This window comes from Heptranchias perlo, chromosome 7 (genome assembly GCF_035084215.1).
Source record: "Heptranchias perlo isolate sHepPer1 chromosome 7, sHepPer1.hap1, whole genome shotgun sequence".
Taxonomy (NCBI): Eukaryota; Metazoa; Chordata; class Chondrichthyes; order Hexanchiformes; family Hexanchidae; genus Heptranchias; species Heptranchias perlo.
The window spans coordinates 69,513,852-69,528,537 of NC_090331.1; the positions used below are offsets into that span (position 1 = coordinate 69,513,852).

A 14,686-nucleotide genomic window follows, 5' to 3' on the forward strand; every position below is an offset into this window, starting at 1 on the left:
TATTCGCAAACACCTTGTACTGTAACATTATCTTGTGATTTAACTCATTAGATCCCACTGTGTATGTTGCTAGAACATGTACAGTACTTCATGCTCATATACACCTTGTACATATCTTGTGATTTAATTCACTAAGATATGTACAGTGTATGTTGTTAGAATATGATATAGTACTTCATGCTCATATACACCTTGTTCTGTAACATTATCTTGTGATTTAACTCACTGGATCGCACAGTGGAATAGGGTACAGCACTTAGCAAATCAACCCCTAAAATAAACCGTGAACCGTTGTCAAATGTATATAGAAATTGAAATAATTAGTTAATAATAGCCCACATTATTTAATATACCTCCTTTTCAATATAATACACAGGATAAAAGCCCACGATATACATCGCCACTGTTTACTTGCATTACTGATGTGGAGACTGCTATTGTCTTTCTTTTCTAATTGAATGCAGCGGTCCTTTATGTAAATTGAAGTATTGTTTTTGAAATGATTTGTATCGGGTTGTCTTTACATTGCCCTCACAGTAACGACAATGTCGCTTTCCAGGTTCTGTTGGTGGCAGTCCTACTCCTCGCTCTGCCGCAGACCCAGACTTTCCCAAACTGCTGTCGCCGGAGAAAGTGCTACTGCAAACTTTACGAACTCCTGTACGGCGCAGGGAACCACGCCGCTGGCATTTTAACCGTAGGGAAGCGCGGGTCGGAACTCGCTGGGCCCTTCTCGCCGTCGGATCTTCGGTTTCTGATACCGTCCAGGAAACAAGGCGAGGATGAGATGAGCCAAGAGCTCGGCGATCGCGATCCCGTCCCATGGCGGGGCTCCGTGTCTTCAGCTGCCGTCCAGGAGTACAGTCTCCAGAAGGTGCTCTCTGTCTGCAACAGGCATTTCGACCACTTCCTGAGGTGTTTAGCACTAGGAATAGCTAAAGGTTTTCAACAGCGTGATTGTAATTATTATGCAAAGCTGTGTGTTGGTGTCACAAGGAGTACTTAGTAATGAGAGTGCAGGATAGTTAGTGTTAGGCGGCGCGGTACATCCATGGGAATGAACTTCTGTTAGTGTTTCCTTACGTGTTTGTAACATCCTAAGTATCATTGTCCAACACTTGAGTGAGATAGGACATCTTTGTATTATGTAGTCATCTTACACACTGCTCTTGTACAGGCTCTCAGCTTTCTCAGCCTCCCCTGAGATTTTCAGAAATCCAGCTGTGATATTTCAATGTAAACCCTACGCCGATAGGTAGTTGATCATTGTGATGATGTACTTATTCCATGTTATTGTTCAGAACTTCAACGATTAAAGGCGCTAGCAAATATTAGTTGGAATAAATATCATTTGATTCTTTCCATTTTGTAAAGAGGTGCGGTTAAAATGCGCAAAGTGGCGGGAGTAGACTCCAACTGTATAAAATACACGTGCCTGTTAGCGCACTATATAATGATGTAAATCAACTTGAAATGGGCACAATATGACATACAACTCTCGCTGCTCCTCTCTCTGCCCAAACAACATATTTTCAAACACCCCCTTAACTATCTAATTCTTGGGTTCGCTTTTTACGTTATACACAACAGATTAACAAGGGAGTAGATGGTAGTGTGGCAGGAACAGTAAGAGAAACAGTAGGCAATCGTCAATACTCCAACTGTAAGTACAAACTTACTTAGTAAAATAACACGATTATCTTGTTATTAATTGGATTTAAATCTCTATATTGACTGAGTATAAAACCTACAACCAAGAGAAAGGTCCTCTAAAATAAGATCAACCAGTCTGTCTGTGTAGGTGCACATATGATTTCTACACGACTCGTAAGTTTATTATTAGCCAACTAGCCTTGAATGAAGGCACATCGTCAGGATCGCTCACACTTAGACAAGGTCAATTTACTTTTAATGCATAAGGTGGCAAGTGCCAGGCAGTTAATAAGTAGATGGTGTTTTCGGCAGATTGACGGGACAGTTTGATGTCGGGATGTGATGGTCTTCTACATAGTTTAAGAGTGAATGAGATGATAACTAACATGGCACGATCTGTGAACGTTTCATTTTGCTTAAGAGACTGGCAAAAGTACTATTGTAGGTGACACTCCTCGGTCCCCTTATCATAGAACCATACAGCACAGGAGGAGGCCATTCGACTCATCGTGCCTGTGCCGGCTCTTTGAAAAAGCTATCCAATTAGTCCCACTTCCCTGCTCTTTCCTCATAGCCCTGCAATTTTTTCCTTTTCAAGTATGTAGCTAATTCCCTTTTCAAAGTTACTATTTAATCTGCTTCCACCACCCTTTCAGGCAGTACATTCTAGATCATAACAACTCCGTGTAAAAAAAATCTCATCTCCTCTCTGGTTCTTTTGGCAATTAATTTAAATCTGTGTCCTCTGGTTACCAACCCTCTTGCCAGTGGAAACAGTTTCTCCTTATGTACCCTATCAACCCTTCATGACTTTTAACAACTCTATTAAATCTCCCCATAACCTTCTCTGCTCTAAGAACATAAGAAATAGGAGCAGGAGTAGGCCATACGGCCCCTTGAGCCTGCTCCGCTATTCAATAAGATCATGGCTGATCTTCTACCTCAACTCCATTTTTCTGCCCTATCCCCATATCCTTTGATTCCCTTAGTGTCCAAAAATCTATTGATCTCAGTTTTGAATATACTGAACGACTGAGCATCCACAGCCCTCTGGGGTAGAGAATTCCAAAGATCCACAATCCTCTGAGTGAAGACATTTTTCCTAATCTCGGTCCTGATGGAGAACAATCCCAGCTTCTCTAGTCTCTCCACATAACTGAAGTCCCTCCAACCTCATAGGCCCCCAACCTCGCACCTTCCCCTCCCTCATCCCTGGCATCATTCTAGTAAATCTCCTCTGCACGCTCCTTGGCACGACCTGGCACAATTAGCCAGGTCTTGCCATCCTTGCTCCATAACTTTTAATTAAGGGTCACTTTCACATTGCAGCTTCTTGTTTAAGGCTGCAGTGTATGTCTGAAACTAGGGTGAAGGTGCTTTTACAGAATGCGACCCACTCCAATCCATAAGTCCTAGAGTCAGTGACTACTGTATGTATCGTTAAAAATTTTATGAATAAAGTATATTTTTGAAACAGAAATAAAATCTGTTCTTATCAGTTTAATATCTGGTACGTCCCCTATCTGGAGACCATATATTAAATTGATTTTTGGAACAGGGAGATGGAATAGGGGCTTGGTCCGTCCACACCACGCATTGACCCCGTATTGCAGTATCTCTGGGAATGTGCACCTCCCTGTGGGGAGATATTCAAAATGAAAAACAGTTTTTTTCAGCATCTGTGTATGTATGTATTATTACTGAGAATAAAGCTGATATATTGCACTTTAAAAAAAAAGTCCCAGAGTCAGTGGCACTAACCACCACCAGGCTCCACACAGACAATGGCAGTGGAGAACCACGTTTCAGAGCCCTCTGTCGTCAGAAGTACCCTCCCTCGTTGACTCACTTAACATGCTGGTGTTCGGTGAATTCAGTGCATCAGTGAGCTTGTGTCCTGATACAAAATTGTGTCATGACACGAACATCCACAATATACTTGGTCCTTGACTCCAATTATTTTAAAAATTCAAGAATTTTCGTTTAAATTGAAGAATTGTCTCGATGAGAAGTGCCTAAGTCTTTTTATTTCATGGGCTGATTAGATGTAAACCATGGAGCTTGAGGGCTGAATACCAGCTTAAATCTATGTTCCAATTAATTTTTATTGGAATCTCAAATTGCTGACACCAACAGATGTGATTGTGTTGATTTAGGATTGATCCAGCAATGAGGCAAATGTTAAGAACAGTGCTTTCCAAATTTCCAGGGCCACAAATTCAAACAGGATGAACCAGGAAATAAGCAATATAAGTGCAAATGGTACTGAGTTACTTGGGTTTTGTGGGTCAGATTGCCATTGGTCTATATTATCCTTCTTTCCAAGTACGTACTTTCATGAACTTCCATTGTAACCTGCATGCACCTATTAGTTTATATATATTAAATATATATTGTATATACATATAAAAACATTGTACATGTCCACTAGCTATACATTTCCAGCCTTCTGATTGGTTGCTGGTAATCAGGTGATGCTATATCTCATCTGAGGAGGTAACAAGCAACATGGATAAAGGGGATCCTGTGGATTTGGTGTACTTGGATTTCCAGAAGGCTTTTGACAAAATGCCACATCAAAAGCTACTACACAAAATAAGAGCTCATGGTGTAGGGGGTAACATATTAGCATGGATAAAGGATTTGTTAGCTAACAGGAAACAGAGAGTTGGCATAAATGGGTCATTTTCAGGTTGGCAAGATGTAACGAGTGGAGTGCCACAGAGACCAGTGCTTGGGCCTCAACTATTTACAATCTGTATCAACGACTTCGATGAAGGGACTGAATGTATGGTTGCTAAATTTGCTGATGACACAAAGGTAGGTAGGAAAGTAAGAGGAATAGAAAAGCAGAATATTATTCAAATAGAGAGAGATTGCAGAACTCTGAGGTGCAGAGGGATCTGGGTATCTTAGTACATGAATCACAAAAAGTCAGTATGCAGTTACAGCAAGTGATCAGGAAGGCAAATAGAATATTGTCATTTATTGCAAGGGGAATGGAATATAAAAGTAGAGATGTTTTGCTACAGTTGTACAGGGCATTGGTGAGACCATATCCAGAATACTGTGTGCAGTTTTGGTCTCCTTATTTAAGAAAGGACATAATTGCTTTAGAGGTGGTTCAGAGAAGGTTCACTCGACTGATTCCTGGGATGAGTAGGTTGTCTTATGAGGAAAGGTTGGACAAGTTGGGCCTGTACACATTGGAGTTTAGAAGAATGAGAGGTGATCTTATTGAAACATATAAGATCCTGAGGCGACTTGAAGGGGTAGATTCTGAGGGGATGTTTCCCCTTGTGGGAGAGACTAGAACTAGGGGCCAGAGTTTAAAAATAAGGGGTCTCCCATTTAAGACGGAGATGAGGAGAAATTTTTTCTCTCAGAGGGTCATGAGTCTATGGAACTCCCCCAGAAAGCAGTGGAGGCAGGGTCATTGAATATTTTTAAGGCTGAGTTAGATAAATTCCTGATTAACAAGGGAGTCAAAGGTTATAGTAGGTAGACGGGAAAGTAGGTTGAGGCACAATCAGAGCCATGATCTTATCAAATGGCAGAGCAGGCTTGAGGGGCCGAAAGGCCTACTCCTGCTCTTAATTCGTATGTTCGTACGGATGTTCGTATCTGTCACTGGCCCCTGCATTAATCAATCACATTGTTAGCAGACAGTTAAACAACAACTTGCATTTATATAGCACCTTTAACGTAGTAAAATGTCCCAAGGCACTTCACAGGAGTGTAATCAGACAAAAAACAATTGACACCGAGCCAACGGAGAGGTGACCAAAAGCTTGGTCAAAGAGATTGGTTTTAAGGAGCCTCTTAAAGGAGGAGAGAGAGGTAGAGAGACTGAGAGGTTTAGGGAGAGAATTCCAGAGCTCAGGGCCCAGACAGCTGAAGGCACAGCCACCAGTGGTGGGGTGAACAAAGTCAGGGATGTACAAGAGGCCAGAATTGGTGGAATGCAGAGATCTAGGAAAGTTGTAGGGCTGGAGGAGGTTACAGAGTTAGAGAGGGGCAAGACCATGGAGTGAATTGAACACAAGGATGAGGCAGGGGCACAGACAGGCGATATTACAGAGGTGGAAGCGGGTGGTCTTAGTGATGGAGAGGATACGGGGTCGGAAGCTCAGCTTAGGGTTAAATAGAACGCGAAGGTTGCTAACAGAATGGTTCAGCCTCTGACAGTGGCCAGGGTGGGGGATAGAATTGGTGGCAAGGGAACAGAGTTTGTGGCAGGGACCGAAGGCAATGGCTTCGGTGTTCCCAATGTTTAATTCGAGAAACTTTTTGCTCATCTAGTACTGGTTGTTGGACAAGCAGTGAGACAAATCAAAGTCAGTGGAGGGGTCGAGAGGGGTGGTAGTGAGGTAGAGCTGGGTGTCGTCAGCATACATGTGAAACCTGATGTGTTTTCAGATGATGTCGCCGAGGGGCAGCATGTAGATGAAGATGAGAAATAGTAGGGGGCCAAGGATGGATCCTTGGGGGACACCAGAGGCAACGGTACAGGAGCGGTACATTACCAACCACTGAAATAAGACTAACTGGTGAATAATTTCCTGGCTTTTCCCAACCTCCTTTATGAAGAGTGCAGCTTTACCCCTCACTCTGCCAGATCAGTTTAAACCCTCCCCCACAGTTCCTCACAAGGATATTGATCCCAGTTCTGGTTAGGTGTAGGCCATCCTATTGATACAGCTCATTCTTGCCCCAGAATTGGTCCCAATGCCTCAGGAATCTGAATCCTTGCCTCCTATACCACCTTATAGCCACAAATTTACCTCCCTAATCTGGCTGTTCCTGTACTGGCTAGTAAAGTAATAATCTTGAGATTATCACCTTTGAGGTCCTTCTTCTTAATCTATGCCCCAAATCCTGGAACTGTCTTTACAGGATCTGAATCCATTCTTCCCTATGTTGTTGGTTCTGAAATGAACTATGACTTCCAACTGATCCCTCTCCCTTTCCACAAGTTAAACAGTGAAACATGGAAAATAGGAGCAGGAGTAGGCCATTCGGCCCTTCGAGCCTGCTCCGCCATTCAATATGATCATGGCAGATCCTTTATCTCAATACCATATTCCTGCTCTCTCCCCATACCCCCCATGATGCCTTTTGTGTCTAGAAATCTATCTAGCTCCTCCTCAAATATATTCAGTGAGTTGGCCTCCACAGCCTTCTGTGGTAGAGAATTCCACAAGTTCACCCCCCTCTGAGTGAAGAAATTTCTCCTCATCTGAGTCCTAAATGTCCTACCCCGTATCCTGAGACTGTGACTCCTCGTTCTGGACCCCCCAGCCACGGAGAACATCCTCCCTGCATCCAATCTTTCCCTTTGTTGTTGCACCTGTTCCATTATATCCTTTTCCCTGGCACTTGGGAGGCAGTGTTGGAATTACGGAATCTGATTGCATGAAATGGCCACCCTGTACCTGCACTGATATAACATCAAGTCAACTACGAGTGAAGTTATCAACATGGATACTTTGTAAAGATAAAGGCCAAAAAAGGTCCGCGCACCTGAATGTGGAGCCGGGAGGGTCAGAGGTGCAGGAGCGGGACTCCACATTAAAAGGACTGGATGTTCGCAACCGACCCCTGCCCCCCACCACACAATCGCCACCATTCCCAACCCGACTCCCCGCCACGGTCTCCCCTCTGCTCCTAAACCGACCCCGCAATTCCTGATCCCCGACAGTACTTAACTAAAGGCTGCTAGCAGTGGCCCAAACAGACTCCTCATCACCGGCAGGCTCTTGACGCTTTGAATTAAGGCCCGACGCCCAATATCTGGAGAGCCTCAGGCCTTACCATTCAGACACAGGGGTCTAGACTTTCCTCCTGGACGGGGAGGGAAATCAACCAGGGAACCATTGTGCTGGCTCCTCATTTGTCCCCGACACTTCTGTGATTTTCCTGTGGAGGTGACAGCAGCTGCTGAATACGCCTACTCATATTTGGACAGGGGTATTCAAATGCCATGTTAAATAAAGGAAATACATCATCTGACTTACTTTCCTACAAAGTTACCTCACACCAGTGTTTTTAAGCGAGCAGAGGGAGATGTTTTAAATTGAAAGCACTGCTTTGACTAAGGCAATCAATTGCAGAATTTGTTTGTCTTCCGACAGCACCATCAGCTACGACACACTGCAGCTCATTTTGCTTCCCTCCCTCCTACCCCCACTTGAGTTGGGTGCCCCACCAGTACTGTAAATGGCATTTCAAAAAGTACTTCATTGGCTGTGAAGCACTTTGGGACGTCCTGGGTCATGAAAGGCGCTATATAAATGCAAGTTCTTCTTCTTCCTGCACTCTATATGTAAATTGCCCTGCCCTCCCCCACCCAGGAAATGTGCTGGGGTCAGAGGAGTAGGCAGGGGCTGGGCGGAATCTCTACACTGAATATCCACTGTCATTACAGCAGAGGAGAAAAATCTACCCAGTGCCTTCAGCTGGGGGGGGGGGGGGGGGCGGGGAGGGAGAAAATAAGAAAAAAAAATTAAGATAGCATGGAACTAACAAAAGGCACTTGGTCCATCAACCTCTTTCATTTCCAAGGGCCTTGAACAATTTACATAGGAACAGGAGTAGGCCATTCAGTCCCTCGAGTCTGTGCTACCATTCAGTTAGATCATGGCTGATCTGCACATCAATTCCATTTACCTGTCTTAGCTCCATGGCCCTTGATAGCCTTACCCAATGAAAATCTATCAATCTCAAGTCTTGAAAATTTCAATTGACCCAGCATCCACAGCCTTTTGGAGGAAGAGAGTTTCAGATTTCCACTGCCCTTTGTGTGAAATACAATTCAAACCCAAGCGTGCACAGCATAATGATCTACCAGTTCATTGGCTTAGCCTCATGGCCAGCTGGTCTCCTTGTTCTATCACGGACTCTATCTCACCCATTGAACCTATTGAGGAAGGTTGCTGAAAAGATTCTCCTGCCAGCTCCCAAAGTTATATCAAATAAAATTCCAGAATATCTAAATAACCTTACATCCTGACCAGTTGCTGTTCTTATCTGCCATTTTCAGTCTCTGCAGATCAAGAACCATCATGATCCATAAAGCATTGAAACATCTCTATCCAAACTTATTTTTCGAGCTGTCAACTTAATTTCCAGCCAACTGTTTTAGCTGGGGTTCTCTATTCTAAATATTCCCTATTCTGTGTAGGAAAACAATCCTTTAAATCGCAAGTTCTGCTTGAGACTTGTTAATTTTATACCCTTAGCTTTCCTCTACTTTTACACTCACAGTTCACATTGAACTATCTGCTGAATGACACTGCCATGCAAACCCTGTACTGAGTTCAGACTCACAATAAACAATGACTAGATTTTCTTTTAAACGTATTATTGCTCTACTGTTGAAAAGTTATGCAAAAACCATAATTGAAACTGCATGATTTTCACCTGAAGAATTTTCATCTTTTGAATAACTTCTCTTTCTGTATCACTGAAAAGCAAACCAAGTTCACTAGCAATGTTTTAAAACTGCGTATTTTGTATGCTTTGGGCCAATTATATGGAGATCTTAATGCATTTAGAAAAAAATGATCCTATTATTTGGTTACAGGCATTAGAGAGATGTACGAATGTTAACATTCTCAATTCCAAGCATGATTTTGCATTTAAAAATTGGCAAAATTGCCATTTACATAGAATAAAATTAGATATTTTATACACCATTTGAAATGTGCACCATGAACTTTACTAACGATCGTGAATGATATTAAGACACTACATGAGGATACTGCATAATACATTTTATGCTTTTTAATGGTGCTTTGAAAAAGTATTATTAGTGTAATAAACCTCTTAAGTATTAAAAGATGCCGTCCAAAGCAGTTATGCTTGTGAATTAGAAAACTTACTGCTAATGTACTATTAGGTTTATCTAATCATTTAAAGCAGCAACTTGTGGAAAATTGGAAACTATTTTCATGATGCAAATAATAGTTTTATTGTAAATTATTTCACTGACACCAAATAAATACAGTAACTGTTCTTGATTTTGTACAATCGAGGCACATAGACATTATTCTATTTATAATGATTGCTGTATGATTTGCTTTGAATTCGTAGGACCATTCTACGTGCATAAAAGTCTCTGTATTCATCGGGAAGTTCTTCCAGTGTCTTTAAGGCGCGGTCTAAAATCTGCATAGCTCTTGAGGCTGCTAAGGGGTCCTTGTTTCCATACGTGTCTGTTTTATCATAGCAGTCTGCTGGAAGATGTTTCCAAAATACGTTCACTCCCACCCCAAACTCTTTAGCGACAGTGTTATGAAACCACAATGCTGTGAGGGAAAAACAGTTATTCAGAAGATTTATTTAGATGACTTTTACAAGGCGATTCCTAAGAATTCAAATACTGGATGTTGCAAGCATGTTAAGTCAGTATAAATTATTAACGTTATGAGTCAAATTAATGTTCAATATGAATCTCATTTACAAGACAATCATTAAGATGGCACATCTTGGTTCTGTTATATAACCATGGTAAAATGCAAATAATATTCAATGGTCTAGATGGGAACCTGAAGTTTCAGAAAGTTTTGTCACAATGCAACAAATCCAAGACCGAGTACCTATATGAGTGCATGACTCAAATAGGCACTTACAGTGAATTAAACTTGAATGCAATTAGCTCAGTTCCAACTTCTGGCATCCCAACAACATGAAACTTGAAATACTGTCGCCATTTATAGCATGTCACGTCAGTCAGGTTTGGGTGCCGGATGCACTAAGCTGGGAAGCAGCAAATTGTTTTTAAAATATTTACAGCACAATAAATAATGCTGGGAACTACTGAAGGAAAGCGATGGCCGGTCAGGACATGATGTGTTGGCCGGCTGAAGATGTAGGGGTCAGAGGAGCAGGGCGGGCATGAAGCCGGAACAGCAAGGTCATGAAGAGAGGTGCCAGTCAGGGTGGGGGGAAGAGCCACAAACAGAGGTGGGGTCCAGGTTGTTGCACACCATCTTCACAGTGTTTGATTGGTTGCTCTGTGCTGGACCTGAAGTTACTGGTGAAAGTGGCAAACTGGGGATCAGGAATGTTGAACAACCAGCGGTTCAGGCAATGACTCGGGGAGGGGTGCTTTGATTCAAAGTTTAGTTCTTTATGTTAAGTTTTAATTACAGCCAACACATTTCTTTTTGCAGGCAGTTTGGTTCAGCAACTTTGAAAGGGCCAGTTACTGCACGGCCAAGGTGAGAGGAGGTAGGTCCATTCTTGAAGTGCTGAGAAAATAGATTTTTTGTTTGATTTGATAGGGGAGAAAGCAACGTGAAGGCTAACAGATTGTTACAAATGAAGAAAATGCAATAAATTAAAATTCACTTGTTAAAAAAACGCAAAGATTAACCTATTTATTGAAGAGAAGAACTTACCCAAGAATAAAATGGTGGCCAAAGGTTCTGAAATTTTCCAGAGAGGATCTGTGAAGATATTCACAGACTAGACTGAAGGGCAACAAGTGACCTGAATTACAGTGAGATAAGTTTACAAAAGTCTAAATCTACTACAATGCTTTTGAAGTGTAGTCACTGTTGTAATATAGGCAGACGCGGCAGCTAATTTGCACATAGCGAGGAGATAAATGACCAGATAATCTATTTTTGTTTATGTTAGTTGAGGGATAAATGCTGACCAGAACACCAAGAAACTACCCTGCTCTTTTTTGAATAGTGCCACGGGATCCTTTACATCCACCTGAGATGGCAGACGGGGCCTCAGTTTAATGTCCCTTCTGAAAGGGACATTCAGAAGTGTCAGCCTAGATTTTGTGCTCAAGTCTCTGGAGTGAGGCGAACCCACGACTTTCTGACTCAGAGGTGAGAGTTCTACCAACTGAGCCGCAGCTGACATCTTCATTATTAGTTAATTTTAACAACATTAAGACAACATTTTATGATCTTCAGTTATTAATATGATAAAAAGGATTTGCTAATGTTTTGATGGCCCATTTTGGGGCTAAATTCAAGTGCTGGTTTTGTACTTGCAGATTACCTGGAATGTAAAGCACGTCTCCTGGATCTAATTGACATTCATAGCACTGGGCTTTGGCAAATTGTGGATATTTTCCTAGATCAGGAGTGTCTATGTCCAAGACCTCAGACTTATCACCTGTGCAAAGTTAGAAACAAATACAAAGTGAAGATTGTAGTACATTATAAAACGATCTCTGAAGAAACTAAAAGAACAATTACCATTATATATTTTAAGATTATGATTTTTAATTTTAAAATGCCAATGTACATATGGATTGATTTTGGTACTATATATTATACATTTTGCTATTGAAACTGGAGACAAACCTAGAATTGTATAGATATTGATAGTGGGACATGGCATGTCATTAGCAAAAGCAAAAGTAGTATGAGTGAGTGTGGGTTAGGAAACCTGGATGGGAGAAATAAAACTTGCCTTAGTACTCAATGGTATTTACCGAAAGTACACTTGGGGCCCTCGGATTGTTGGTATCATGATTTTCTTCTCTTTCGTGCAGCAACTACTTTAAACACTGATTTTATTTACATTAGCGTTCTATACTTTTAAAGAATGAGTTTAAGACATGGAAAATGTCCTACTTTTCTTCCTTTCAGTACCCTTCACTTGCTATGTTCATTTCTTTAAATCTGCTTCTTTAATTCAACTGAAGAAAGTCGTAGTAAAGTGACTTGCATATCAGTTTTTTTTAAGAGTTGTAAATGGAAGAAATCAATTATGCCTTTGCTGATGCAACGATGTCATTGCATTGTTAATTGTATTTGCCAACAAACTGTAATACTTTGTTGAAAGTAGTTTTAAAAAATCCATGTGCAAACCATGTCACAATAGTCCAGACTGCAGCAACGATGGTGCTGAAGAGGTCAAGAACTAAGCCTATCCAATAATTCCCCCAAATTAAATCAATGACACTTTGAATTCAGAGAGTTATGGGGTATGAAAATGAACTTAAAGCAGAGATGTCATACCCTGCATGAATCTACAGTATTCCTGATCTCCAAAAATATCTGAAGGAAGTTAGACTTGTAGGAGAGGACAGAAAACAAATTGAAGCAATGCAAAACCAGAGAAAAGTCAGGGAGTTAAGAATAAAAAGCACTGAATGTGGAGCAAAGATTCTGCCTTTACATAAGCATTAAATGATACGGCTTTGTGACAGGACAAACAGCTTAATTGGGGTTCCTAAGTGAAATCCAATTAGGGAAAATATTTTATCAGAACTATTTCTTCCTACCAAATTTGCTTTAATTCAAAATACAATGTATTGTCAGGGCGTGCCCTTCTTAGTACATTGTAATTACATATGAATATACAATTTGATATATTGATCACTTCACCAATTACTGCCATTGTAAGGTAGTGATGATTAAATCAATTAAAAAAATTAAAGAATGAGAAGACATGTCCCAGCAGAGCAAATAGGTTAACAGTGAACTTAAACATTTGAAAGGCACTTTGTTCTGATAATTGGCGCTCTGCCTTGCTATGAATATTCAACAAAAGACATGAACACTAAGCAGATGGAACTAATTATCACACAGTGCACCTCCACAATCATTACACTTTCTAGTCTCGCAAAGAGATATGTAAATTAGGCTTGATGATACTTAATTTGGAATGAGTTTTTAACAGCCTTAGTAGGATTTGGTGCAATACAGTGTCTTCCTTCAACCCTAACTGTAATTTTTACCTGTTAGGTACAAGTAAGGTGCATCCTGAGGACTGAACAGCACCACTCGTTTCCTTCCTGTTACTTGGATCAGTAGGTTATCCATAACCTGTAGAAGACAGTAACAACTTGCATTTATATAGTGCCTTTAATGTAGTAAAAACGTCCCGAGGCACTTCACAGGAGCATTATCAGACAAAATTTGACACCAAGTCACCTAAAGAGATATTAGGACAGGCGACCAAAAGCTTGGTCAAAGAGGTAGGTTTTAAGGAGCTACTTAAAGGAGGAGAGATAGGCAGAGAGATTTAGAGCGGGATTTCCAGAGCTTAGGGCCTATGCAGTTGAAGGCATGTTCGCTAATGGTAGAGTGATGAAAATCGGGGAGGTGCAAGAGGCCAGAATTAGAGGAGCGCAGAGATCTCGGAGGGTTGTAGGGCTGGAGGAGGTTACAGAGATAGGGAGGGGCGAAGCCATGGAGGGATTTGAACACAAGGATGACAATTTTAAAATCGACGTGTTGCCGAGCCGGGAGCCAATTTGGATCAGCAAGCACGGAGGTGATGGGTGATCGGGACTTGGTGCGAGTTAGGATATGGGCAGCAGAGTTTGGGTAAGCTCAAGATTACAAAGGGTGGGAGGCCTGCCAGGAGAGCATTGGAATAGTTGAGTCTGGAGATAACAAAGCAATGATGAGGGTTTCAGCAGCAGATGAGCTGAGGCAGGGGCAGAGAGAGATACAACAGTATGTTGCACAAAATTATTTCAGCAAGTTGCAAATTCAACTTTGTATCAATGAAACTGCAGCTTTGAGAAGATAGCTGTCCATTGAGGTTCCAGTTTATTGTACATTTAGTAGTGTGGAGTATGATCTTCACATGGGGGTTACCTTGGAGGTTCCAGGCATTTTTCTTTGGTGATTTTCCTTTGGTTTTAAGGAAAAAAACATTCGCCATTCTCTGTCAAACTATCCACTATGACATAAATGTTGGTGGAAATGAAATCATCCAATATGACAGCACCAATAAATGCGGTTAAGTATAAGCCAGAAATGAGAAGTTGTCCCTGTGAAGCTGCATGCTGGAGATCTTTAAGCAACAAATCTGGTCAGAGAAAGGGGCAGAGAATGTCTTGAACAAAACAAATATCCAGGTTTTTGGGAAGAGAGCTAGATGTGTTGGGTAGCAATATTTGGCATCCAACAAAGAATCACTAAAACCCGAGCCCGAAAGGGAGGCAATCAACTGGTGGGCAAAGGCTAGATGCACCACAAAAAGAACCTGGAAGGATACCGAAAAATAGTTCAATGATATTTAATGGAACTGCACAACTAGTCTTCAA

The 14,686-nt window shown here is 41.4% G+C and overlaps 1 protein-coding gene and 1 pseudogene across 5 annotated transcripts in view; one reads left to right on the forward strand and one right to left on the reverse strand.

Annotated features, from left to right (window-relative positions):
• The first annotated feature begins 3,115 nt into the window (after nucleotides 1–3,115).
• Nucleotides 3,116–3,290, forward strand: LOC137324080 (U2 spliceosomal RNA; annotated as a pseudogene).
• Nucleotides 3,291–9,600: 6,310 nt separating this feature from the next.
• The window catches only part of tyw5 (tRNA-yW synthesizing protein 5), a 47,152-nt gene continuing 42,066 nt past the window's right edge, over nucleotides 9,601–14,686 (reverse strand). For 3 of the 5 annotated variants that reach the window (XM_067987810.1, XM_067987807.1, XM_067987809.1), the window contains 4 exons: nucleotides 13,367–13,454; nucleotides 11,677–11,793; nucleotides 11,058–11,105; nucleotides 9,601–9,962 (listed from right to left, as the gene is read on the reverse strand). In XM_067987810.1, the coding sequence (XP_067843911.1) occupies nucleotides 9,706–9,962; nucleotides 11,058–11,105; nucleotides 11,677–11,793; nucleotides 13,367–13,454 (510 nt within the window). In that variant the 3' untranslated portion in view covers nucleotides 9,601–9,705. Of the gene's footprint in view, nucleotides 9,963–11,057; nucleotides 11,149–11,676; nucleotides 11,794–13,366; nucleotides 13,455–14,686 lie in introns of all 5 variants that reach the window. The other 2 variants (XM_067987811.1, XM_067987808.1) reach the window with 2 other exon arrangements.